General features: G+C 41.0%; 1 protein-coding gene across 17 annotated transcripts in view; it reads left to right on the forward strand.

Moving 5' to 3' along the window:
* cmn (calymmin) overlaps positions 1–12,691 on the forward strand; it is an 84,320-nt gene that overhangs the window by 51,635 nt on the left and 19,994 nt on the right. For all 17 annotated transcript variants that reach the window (XM_014158572.3, XM_082965897.1, XM_082965896.1 and 14 more), the window contains 6 exons: positions 6,307–6,366; positions 6,466–6,537; positions 6,852–6,899; positions 9,616–9,687; positions 12,100–12,174; positions 12,503–12,577. In XM_014158572.3, the coding sequence (XP_014014047.2) occupies positions 6,307–6,366; positions 6,466–6,537; positions 6,852–6,899; positions 9,616–9,687; positions 12,100–12,174; positions 12,503–12,577 (402 nt within the window). The remainder of the gene's footprint in view (positions 1–6,306; positions 6,367–6,465; positions 6,538–6,851; positions 6,900–9,615; positions 9,688–12,099; positions 12,175–12,502; positions 12,578–12,691) is intronic.

Genomic DNA, 12,691 nt, shown 5'->3' on the forward strand with positions numbered 1-12,691 from the left:
ACATACAGGAAAAAGGTTCCAAATAAATTACATTATTACGTGCTCCACCACCCATTACATCTACATGATTAAATGTCGATGTGGGCTGTGTTATGTAGGTAAACCTCTCGTTCTCTCAAGCAGAGAATTAGCGAACATAAATTCAATCAGGAGAAACGACAGTCACAGTACATTTTAATGACCAAAGACATTTCTACCTCTAGATTTTATGTCATAGAGAAAGTTAAGATATCAGACATGGGAGGTGATATAAATAATACTCTGAGCAAAAGGGAATGTTTTGGGATTTTCACCCTCCAGACATTATTTCCTAAATGTCTTAGGCATTTCATCATTATGTATGATATAAATGTGAACATTAATTAATGCCCCATTTCAGATTACGCTGCCTTTTTTCTTGCGCTGTACCCAATGATTTATGAAAACCTGCTTGGTGGGTCATGCCCTCATTGTAGTTTTACAGACGTGTTTAATACCTTTTATGTACACACTTTATTCGAATATTTATGAAATGCACATTGTTCTATTTGGTAACACTTACTTATTTTCCCTCGACTCCAACCCCATTCGATGCATGGAACGTATGTGGATGGACCTATGTCTTCATACGGGCGCTAATACATTTTTCTCAAATAGTGAGCACAAAAGCTCTGACGAAGGCCCTGAGGCCGATACGTAAAGCTTATCAAAAGCAGTGTCCCGGTTTCTTATTTTTTCTCATCTTATTCAACTGTTACTATGCACCTGCAATAAAGATTGCTCAGATGTGCGAGTGCCTTTTTGAATTTACCTTTTTTCAGTTGACATTCCTTTGTATATATCCATGCAAATATGGAACACAGAGGGTTTTAACCAATCATCGTTCAGGATTAGACCCACCCATTGTATAGTAAAGAAAACCACCTGTGTTCTGTTAGACAGGTAACTTTTTATCCACAATATAGCAGGGGGTGTAAAGTCATAACACATATATTTTTCTATTAGCAGCTATGATCGATAACGTCAAAAGCCGCACTGAAGTCTAACAAAACAGCTCCAACAATCTTTTTATCATCAATTTCTCTCAGCCAATCATCAGACATTTGTGTAAGTGCTGTGCTTGAATGTCCTTCCCTACATAAGTGTGCTGAAAGTCTATCAATTTGTTTACAGTAAAATAGCATTGCATCTGGACAAACATAATTTTTTCCCAAAGTCTACTAAGTGTTGATAACAGGCTGATTGGTCTGCTATTTGAGCCAGTAAAGGGGGCTTTACTATTCTTAGTGGAATTACTTTGTTTCCCTCCAGGCCTGAGAGCACACACTTTCTAATAGGCTTAGATTGAAGATATGGCAAATAGGAGTGGCAATGTCGTCCTCTATTATCCTCAGTAATTTTCCATCCAAGTTGTCAGACCCGGGTGGTTTGTCATTGTTGATAGACAAAAAAAGAATCCCTTCTTCCACACTAACTTTACGGAATTCAAAATTACAACGCTTGTCTTTCATAATTTGATCATTTATACTTGTGTAGTGTCAGCGTTTGTTGCTGGCATGTCTTGGCTAAATTTGCTAATCTTGCCAATGAAAAAATTATTACAGTAGTTGCCAATATCAGTGGGCTTTGATGAATGATCCATCTGATTCAGTGAATGATGGAGCTGAGTTTGCCTTTTTCCAAAACATTTCATTTAAGGTGCTCCAAAGATTTTTACTATCACTTTTTATATAATTTATCTTTGTTTCATAGCATAGTTTCTTCCTCTCTTTATTCAGTTTAGTCACATGATTTCTCAATTTACACTACTTTTACCAATCGGTTGGCAGCCAGACTTATTTGCCATTCCTTTTGCCTCATCCCTCTCAAACATAACATTTTTAAATTCCTCATCAATCCATGGGGATTGAACAGTTTTTACAGCCATTTTCTTAATGGGTGCATGCTTGTTAATAACTGGAATAAGCAATTTAATAAATATGTAAAGCGCAACGTCTGGTTGCTCCTCATTACACACCACAGACCAACAAATATTCTTTACATCAACAACATAGGAATCTCTATGAAACTTATTGTATGACCTTTTTATACACTATATTGGGAACAGCCTTTGGAACTTTGGTTTTCCTAGATATGGCTACTATATTGTGATCACTATATCCTATGGATTTGGATACTGATTTAAAGGAAATTTCTGCAGCATTAGTAAAGACATAATTAATCAATGTTGACGATTTCATTCCTGTGCTGTTTATAACTATCCTGGTAGGTTGACTGATAACCTGAACCAGGTTGCAGGCACTGGTTCAAGTTAAGCATTTTTTAAATGTATTTTTTAGTGGGTAGATCAGCCTTAATACTGAGATAGATTGTAGCTTCCATCAATGTAATTGTCTACATCATTTCCAATCCCCCATGTATGTATGTATGTATAGACACACACACACACACACACACACAGTACCAGTCAAAAGTTTGGATACACCTACTCATTCAAGGGTTTTTCTTTATTTTTACTATTTTATAGATTGTAGAATAATAGTGAAGACATCAAAACTATGAAAAAGCACATGAAATCATGTAGTAACCAAAAAAGTGTTCAACAAATCAAAATATATTTCAGATTCTTCAAAGTAGCCACCCTTTGCTTGATGACAGCTTTACACACTCTTGGCATTCTCTCAACCAGCTTCATGAGGTAGTCACCTGGAATGCTTTTCCAGCAGTCTTAAAGGAGTTCCCACATATGCTGAGCACTTACTACTTACTGCTACTTTTCCTTCACTCTGCGGTCCAATTCATGCAAATGGACATGTGTTTTGGGTCATTGTCCTGTTGCATCACCCAACTTCTGAACTTCAATTGGAGGACAGATAGCCTTACATTCTCCTGCAAAATGTCTTAATAAACTTGGGAATACATTTTTCCGTTGATGATAGCAAGCTGTCCAGTTCCTGAGGCAGCAAAGCAGCCCCAAACCATGAGGCTCCTTCCACCATACTTTACAGTTGGGATGAGGTTATGATGTTAGTGTGCTGTGCCTTTTTTTTCTCCACACATATTGTTGTGTGTTCCTTCCAAACAACTCAAATATAGTTTCATCTGTCCACAGAATATTTTGACAGTAGCGCTGTGGAACATCCAGGTGCTCTTTTGCAAACTTCAGACTGTGCAGCCAGATATTATGGAGTAAATTAGAGATACAAAGTATATTGAAAGCAGGTGCTTCCAGAGTTAATTAAGAAATGAACATCCCATAATTCATAGGGTCATGTATATAAACGCTGGGCAGGCCATTATTTTTGCAATTATTTTGGCTACCATGGCTTTGCCTCCATAGGATGACAATACCCCTGTCCACAGGGGTACAAGTGGTAACTGAATGGTTTGATGAGCATGGAAATTATGTAAACCATATGCCATGGCCGTCTCCATCACCAGATCCCAACCCAATTGAACACTTATGGGAGATTCTAGAGCGGCGCCTGAGAGCATTTTCCATCACCATCAACAAAACACCAAATTATGGAATTTCACTTGGAAGAATGGTGTCGAATTCCTCAAAATCTGTCATTCTGCAACCGGAACTAGTTAACCCACGGTTCTCCGGTAGACCATCATTGTAAATAAGAATTTGTTCTTTACTGACTTGCCTAGTTAAATAAAGGTGAAATACTTTTTGTATTTAAAAAAAAAATAGAATCTATAGCAAGGCACATTGAAGCTGTTCTGGCTCGTGGTGGCCCAACGCCCTATTAAAACCCTGTGTGTTGGTGTTTCCTTCATTTTGGCAGTTACCTGTATGTCTCTGTACCTTTTTATGTTAACATTGTAAATGCGTGTGTTTATATAATGTGTTGTATGCATGTCTGTTGATTACTGGTATGTATGTATTTATCTCAATGTATTTATGTAATCATGCACGTATGCATTTAGTGTATGTGCCAGTATGTACAATTGAAGTCGGAAGTTTACATACACCTTAGCCAAATACATTTAAACTCCAGTTTTTCACAATTCCTGACATTTAATCCTAGTAAAAATTCCCTGTCTTATGTCAGTTAGAATCACCACTTTATTTTAAGAATGTCAAATGTCAGAATAATAGTAGAGTGATTTATTTCAGATTTTATTTCTTTCATCACATTCCCAGTGGGTCTGAAGTTTACATACACTCAATTAGTATTTGGTAGCATTGTCTTTAAAATTGTGTATCTTGGGTGAAACGTTTCGGGTACCCTTCCACAAGCTTCCCACAACAAGGTGGGTGAATTTTGGCCCATTCCTCCTGACAGAGCTGGTGTAACTTTTTGTAGGCCTCCTTGCTCGCACACGCTTTTTCAGTTCTGTCCACACATTTTCTATAGGATTGAGGTCAGGGCTTTGTGATGGCCACTCCAATACCTTGGCATTGTTGTCCTTAAGCCATTTTGCCACAACTGTGGAAGTTTGCTTGGGGTCATTGTCCATTTGGAAGACCCATTTGCGACTAAGCTTTAACTTCCTGACTGATGTCTTGAGATGTTGCTTCAGTATATCCACATAATTTTCCTGCCTCATGATGCCATCTATTTTGTGAAGTGCTCCAGTCCCTCCTGCAGCAAAGCACCCCCACAACATGATGCTGCCAGCCCTGTGCTTCACGGTTGGGATGGTGTTCTCTGACTTGCAAGCCTCCCCCTTTTTCCTCCAAACATAACGATGTTCATCATTGCCAAACAGTTCTATTTTTGTTTCAGACCAGAGGACATTTCTCCAAAAAGTACGATCTTTGTCCACATGTGCAGTTGCAAACCGTAGTCTGGCTTTTTTATGGCGGTTTTGGAGCAGTGGCATCTTCCTTGCTGAGCGGCCTTTCAGGTTATGTCGATATAGGACTCGTTTTACTGTGGATATAGATACTTTTGTACCTGTTTCCTCCAGCATCTTCACAACGTCTTTTGCTGTTGTTCTGGGATTGATTTGCACTATTGACACCAAAATACGTTCATCTCTAGGAGACAGAACGCGTCTCCTTCCTGAGCGGTATGACAGCTGCGTGGTCCCATGGTGTTTATACTTGCATACTATTGTTTGTACAGATGAACGTGGTACCTTCAGGCGTTTGGAAATTGCTCCCAAGGATGAACCAGACTTGTGGAGGTCTACAATTGTTTTTCTGAGGTCTTGGCTGATTTCTTTTGATTTTCCCATGATGTCGAGCAAAGAGGCACTGAATTTGAAGGTAGGCCTTGAAATACATCCACAGGTACACCTCCAATTGACTCAAATTATGTCAATTAGCCTATCAGAAGCTTCTAAAGCCATGACATCATTTTCTGAATTTTCCAAGCTGTTTAAAGGCACAGTCAACTTGGTGTATGTAAACTTATGACCCACTGGAATTGTGAAATAATCTGTCTGAAAACAATTGTTGTAAAATTACTTTTGTCATGCACAAAGTAGATGTCCTAACCGACTTGCCAAAACTATAGTTTGTTAACATGAAATTTGTGGAGTGGTTGAAAAATGAGTTTTAATGACTCCAACCTAAGTGTATGTAAACTTCCTACTTCGACTGTGTGTTAATTATTAGATATTTCCTTTGTCTGTTGTTTTACAGATATTTTCTTCACGTACAAGAAAATGCACTGCGACTATGCTATATTCTGCATCTATACACTGAGTATACAAAACACTAAGAACACCTGCTCTTTCCATGACGTATACTGACCAGGTGAATCCAGGTGAAAGCTATGATCCCTTATTTATGTCACTTGTTAAATCCACTTCAATCAGTGTAGATGAAGGGGAGGAGACAGGTTAAAGAAGGATTTCTAAGCCTTGAGTCAATTGCGACATGGATTGTGTATGTGTGCCATTCAGAGGGTGAATGGGCAAGACCAAATATTCAAGTGCCTTTGAACGGGGTATGGTAGTAGGTGCCAGGCGCACCGGTTTGTGTCAAAACACTGCTGGGTTTTTCACGCTCAAGTTTCCCATGTGTATCAATAATGGTCTACCACCTAAAGGACATCCAGCCACCTTGACACAACTGTTGGAAGCATTGGAGTCAACATGGACCAGCATCCCTGTGGAGAGCTTTCAACACCTTGTGGAGAGCTTTCAACACCTTGTAGAGTCCATGCCCCGATCAACTTGAGGCTGTTCTGCAACTTAATATTAGGAAAGTGTTCCTAATGTTTGGTGTACTCAGTGTATGTATAGTATGTTTTTTTTCTTCTCTATCTACTGTATGTATTTATGCATGTACTGTATGTGCCAGTATGTCTGTATTCCATGGGTTTGCATTTTGTTCTCTCTGAACTTTGTCTCAATCGCGCTCAGGAAATGGTGGAATCTCCAACGCACCTGGACCTGATGTTGGCAAGTCAGTTGGTAAATACGGTGAGTGCCATTCATTTCTCTATATCACTGAGAATCTGTAAATCTGAATTATATCCCTATTATTTTCTAATATATTCATTGCACTGCTTACACAAACAGGAAATGGTGGTCTACCCTATGGATCTCAGACTCTCGGATTGGGTGCTGACTCCAAATCCTCTGGAAAATACGGTAAATTTATCAATCAAATGTATTTAATGAAGCCCTTTTTACATCAGGAGTTGTTACAAATTGCTTTAAAGATAACCAGCCTAATACCCCAAAGATCAGGCAATGCAGAGGTTCCAGCCTCTGAACCTAGGAAGAAACCTAGAGAGGAACCAGGCTCCAAGAGGTGTCCAGTTCTCTTCTGTCTGTAAGGGGGCAGGGGGTCAATCTGTTAAACAAGTAGGGCTAGTTTTTTTTAATAGGTTTTTAATCCAGGACTAGGCTTAATCTGTGTTAAGGAAACCGGACCCTAAACAAATGATTTAATTCTGTTTCAGGCGGGCTAGGCACTGGAATGGGAGGGGATCCTGCACCTGGAAAATATGGTGAGCTACCTAATTTCTATCTGAAAAGGACCTCTATAATACAGACAGACCTATGCAATATCTGATGAAATATTATAATAAATGAATGTTTTCATGCATGGTATAGGCCTAGTAAATAAAATAAAAAAAGGTAATTCCTTAAGGTTCCAATGCAGCAGTTTATATCTCAATATCAAATAATTTGTGTAACAATTAAGCACCTTACTGTGATTGTTTTTCTGTTAAAGTGGTCAACAAGAAACAAAAATAGCTTCTTAGCAAAGAGCAATTTCTCGAAGAATTTTGCTAAGGGATGGATGATCGAAATTTACAGAATTGGAACCTGAAGGAAAATAGGGGAGGGTCATGCTTTTTTAATTTCAGTCAAAGGGAGGGTTTAGAGTTTTTTTCAAAATGTAGTCCAGGTTAGGGTCCTGTCATTTGTAATTAATGACATTTCAATATTTCTCTGTTTTAGAATTAGTTGCTTATTAGGATATATATCGATGTGTGCCCAATGCCGCCCTACATCTCTGATTCTCTGCTGGGCACGCAATATCAAGTGCGCCTATAGCCTATTTAGTATGGTCTCAATCAAATGATCCATAGCCTATAGGCTAGGAAGTGCAAGCTCGTAGAAGCACAGAGCAAAGTTATATTTCTAAGATATCTGCTGGGATGGTGTAAATAAAACCAGGCAGCATTACACACTGCAATGGATATTCCAACCCTAAGCCCCGGCCTGCTCTGCTCTTGCTGATCAAAAACTTTTTTGTGTGCTGCCTAACCAATGGTGTGACGTGTAGGCCTACTGTGGCAGTTCAGGAAGAGAGTCAAAGGCTTCTTCCAATTTTTATTTATTTATTAGGCCTAGTCCAAAAAATCTTGCGTGCGAACTAACCTATAGCCTTTGTTCTGTTCAGTTTGAGGAGGTCGCAAAGATTTTAAATTTTTTTATTTAACCTTTATTTAACTAGGCAAGTCAGTTAAGAATAAATTATTATTTACAATGACTGCCTACCCTGGCCAAACCCGGACGACGCTGGGCCAATTGTGCGTCGCCATATGGGACCCCCAATCATGGCCGGAAGTGATACAGCCTGGATTCGAACCAGGGACTGTAGTGACGCCTCTTGCACTGAGATGCAGTGCCTTAGACCGCTGCATGGCGCAGAAGGACCGGAGATCAACTTTGATAGCTTGCTACTACTATAATAGCTTTTTATTAAAAACTGAGTGCACAAAACATTAGGAACTCTTTCCATCATATAGACTGACCATGCGAATCCAGGTGAAAGTCATTATCCCTTATTGATGACACCTTTTAAATCCACTTCAGTGTAGATGAAGGGAGGAGACAGGTTAAAGAAGGATTTTGAAGCCTTGAGACAATTGAGACATGGATTGTGTATGTGTGCTATTCAGAGGGTGAATGGGCAAGACAAAATATTTAAGTGCCTTTGAACGGGCTATTGTAGGAGGTTCAAGGCGCACCGGTTTGTGTCAAAACTGAAATGCTGCTGGGTTTTTCACACTCAACAATTTCCCGTGCATATCAAGAATGGTCCACCACCCAAAGAACATCCAGCCAACTTGATACAACTGTGGGAAGCATTGGAGTCAACATGGACCAGCATCCCTGTGGATCGCTTTTGACACCTTGATAGAGTCCATGCCCCGAATAATTGAGGCTGTTCTGAGGGAAAAGGGGTGCAACTCAATATTAGGAAGGTGTTCTGAATGTTTTGTACACTAGTGTTTTATCAGAGTTATTGACGTCACAGTAAGCCAGATTCAAGAAACTTACATTATGGTGCTGACACTTGAAGCAGCAGCCGCCACACAATCAATCGGAAATGGACAGCTCATGGTGCTGAAAGGCCTCTCTCTGTCCATTCTTAGCCTATAATTTCAGTAATTTGTGTGCTATTAAAAAAGGTTCTGCTAATATGTAAAATTATATAGAATTGCATGCCATTTATATAAAAGGCAACTTTTTTCTCAGACCTGGAAATACAATGATAGATTCATGAAATGCTTTAATTATAAAGGAGATGTTTCCACCCCTACTCTTGTTCACGGTGGTCTGCATACCCACAACCTTCTGGCCCGCAGCCCTATGCGCTATCAAAATTCAAGCGTTGCCATGTAATGCTTACAGGTCGAAAAACAGTTTCTAAAACTGCATATCTAAGGCTCTGGTCTGCCCAAAAAGTGAGGGTTAACAGTAGACATGGTGTCTGCTATCCACTTAGTTTTTATTATTATTTTAGGTATAGGGGAGGTTCACTCTGTTTTTCTTTCAAGCAATCAGGGAGGGTTTAGGTCAAAAATATTTTGCTGAAGGGAGGGCCATCCATTTTCATTTCATAGAGGTCTGATTTTCTCCATGTAAAACTGAACATTTGCTGTTATTGGCATAGGTTTGGAACTCTCTTTCTTATTGGTCTATTAACTCATTTACCTCCTGGTGATGTCACCAGGTAGGCCAAAACTCCATCCCACCAAAAGAGGCTGAAATATCAGCCGGTCTTTTCAAACAGCTCTTACACTAAAAGAGCTGTATTATTCCAACTTCATAGTGTTTTTGAATGCACTGGGCCTTTAATAACGTGAAATGGATGCAACAAATAATTAATTTCAGGCAACTTGGATCTACAAAATGCCGTTGATTGATGCTAGTTACAGGTCATTTCCTCCAATGGTGTAATGCAATGTAATCTCTGTCTCACCCTAGGATATGGTGCACCCTATGATGGGCAACGTCTTGGCCTAGGGGGTGATCCTGGGAAATCAGCTGGCAAGTATGGTAAATGCCTCTTTCACTTCTCCTTTGTCAGTAAGGTTGCGTCCCGATTCTTTACCTAGTGCCGGCGCTATTGGGGGGCAATGCCTCCCTAAATTGAGGGAGGCATCCCCCCAAAAATTTTATTTACAGTTAAAGAAAATTACATTTTCTCAAAATGCATTATACTATCATCAATATATTGCTAGAAGAACACATCACCCACACCAGTGTCTACAGCAGGAACTTTCTGAATGTATGTCTGTCTGTCTGTCCTCTGTTTGCAATGCATCAGTGCAGCAATTTGAGGCTATTTATCACCACCATCCAACCACATCAAACCAGACCAGAGCTACACTCTCTCACCATTCAAACGCTCTTCTTACCAGTTCATTGCCAACGCCGTGCCCTATTTTATGCTCAGCAAGTAAGAGCAAACTGCTTCTCGCCTTCAATATTAGTAAAAGAAATTGCTCAAAATAAGTGACCAAAACTACACTGCTCGAAAAAATAAAGGGAACACTTAAACAACACATCCTAGATCTGAATGAAAGAAATAATCTTATTAAATACTTTTTTCTTTACATAGTTGAATGTGCTGACAACAAAATCACACAAAAATAATCAATGTAAATCCAATTTATCAACCCATGGAGGTCTGGATTTGGAGTCACACTCAAAATTCAAGTGGAAAACCACACTACAGGCTGATCCAACTTTGATGTAATGTCCTTAAAACAAGTCAAAATGAGGCTCAGTAGTGTGTGTGGCCACGTGCCTGTATGACCTCCCTACAACGCCTGGGCATGCTCCTGATGAGGTTGCGGATGGTCTCCTGAGGGATCTCCTCCCAGACCTGGACTAAAGCATCCGCCAACTCCTGGACAGTCTGTGGTGCAACTTGGCATTGGTGGATGGAGCGAGACATGATGTCCCAGATGTGCTCAATTGGATTCAGGTCTGGGGAACGGGCGGGCCAGTCCATAGCATCAATGCCTTCCTCTTGCAGGAACTGCTGACACACTCCAGCCACATGAGGTCTAGCATTGTCTTGCATTAGGAGGAACCCAGGGCCAACCGCACCAGCATATGGTCTCACAAGGGGTCTGAGGATCTCATCTCGGTACCTAATGGCAGTCAGGCTACCTCTGGCGAGCACATGGAGGGCTGTGCGGCCCCCCAAAGAAATGCCACCCCACACCATGACTGACCCACCGCCAAACCGGTCATGCTGGAGGATGTTGCAGGCAGCAGAACGTTCTCCACGGCATCTCCAGACTCTGTCACGTCTGTCACGTGCTCAGTGTGAACCTGCTTTCATCTGTGAAGAGCACAGGGCGCCAGTGGCGAATTTGCCAATCTTGGTGTTCTCTGGCAAATGCCAAACGTCCTGCACGGTGTTGGGCTGTAAGCACAACCCCCACCTGTGGACGTCGGGCCCTCATACCACCCTCATGGAGTCTGTTTCTGACCATTTGAGCAGACACATGCACATTTGTGGCCTGCTGGAGGTCATTATGCAGGGCTCTGGCAGTGCTCCTCCTGCTCCTCCTTGCACAAAGGCGGAGGTAGCGGTCCTGCTGCTGGGTTGTTGCCCTCCTACGGCCTCCTCCACGTCTCCTGATGTAGTGGCCTGTCTCCTGGTAGCGCCTCCATGCTCTGGACACTACGCTGACAGACACAGCAAACCTTCTTGCCACAGCTCGCATTGATGTGCCATCCTGGATGAGCTGCACTACCTGAGCCACTTGTGTGGGTTGTAGACTCCGTCTCATGCTACCACTAAAGTGAAAGCACCGCCAGCATTCAAAAGTGACCAAAACATCAGCCAGGAAGCATAGGAACTGAGAAGTGGTCTGTGGTCTCCACCTGCACAACCACTCCTTTATTGGGGGTGTCTTGCTAATTGCCTATAATTTCCACCTGTTGTCTATTCCATTTGCACAACAGCATGTGAAATGTATTGTCAATCAGTGTTGCTTCCTAAGTGGACAGTTTGATTTCACAGAAGTGTGATTGGCTTGGAGTTACATTGTGTTGTTTAAGTGTTCCCTTTATTTTTTTGAGCAGTATATATTACTATTCCTGGGACTTGCATTGAGCTAGGCTACTCGTAGGCCTACAAGAGCTATTAGGAATAGAAAGAGGAGAGGCGAAGAGAGAGAGGCCAGTGGATCTGTTGTCATCCAGAGATGCATGAATTATTCAAGATGGGAACAGTGAAGACAGCGAGATGTGTAAATTAGAAATTAGGATCTGTCATTCATAGGCCTATGCTGCCATACTCTTCTTTTTTTGTTGTTGACTACAGTGCATTCGGAAGGTATTCAGAGCCCTTGACTTTTTCCACATTTTGCTACGTGGTTCCCTCATTTCAGTACCTCTCCGCCTTCCCCCCTCCCTCTTTCTCTCCCTTCCTCCCTCCTATTCGTGCAGGCTATGGAGAGGTGCCATACGAGCCTCAGCCTCTTGGACTTGGCCCCGATTCCGGTAAATCGAATGGAAAATATGGTATGGCTGTCTTTTGGCTTTTACTTCATGTTCTTTCTCTGCTTTCTTTACATATACATTTCTTTATGTATGTATGCATTGCACTAGTGTTTATGTACCATGTAGTCTGCTATTACTGTTGTGTGTGAAGTTTAAAGATCAAATATAGAAGTTTGTTTACATACATACTGCGTTAGTATCGTTCCGCGGACCACATTAGGAGCCGTATGTTTTTCTATGCATACTGCACGTATGTATTGTGCTATTCTTTATGCTGCCATTGTCTAATCAAGAGGTGTGCTAATAGTGTATGCCCAATCAAACATACTTTGCTGTGGTTTTTTTACAGGACAGGGTGGGTTGCCATACGAGCCTCACTCTCTTGGGCTCGGTCCAGATGTTGGAAAATCTGCAGGCAAATATGGTGAGACTCAGCAAACCTGGGGTGTATTAATTGTTTCAAAAACTTAGCAAAACATTTTGCACATTTTGCAACGGAAAATGTTTTGCAACGAAAACAAGAGTTTCTATTTGCTAA

The sequence above is a fragment of the Salmo salar genome, chromosome 19 (genome assembly GCF_965601325.2).
Source record: "Salmo salar chromosome 19, fSalSal1, whole genome shotgun sequence".
NCBI classification, from domain to species: Eukaryota; Metazoa; Chordata; class Actinopteri; order Salmoniformes; family Salmonidae; genus Salmo; species Salmo salar.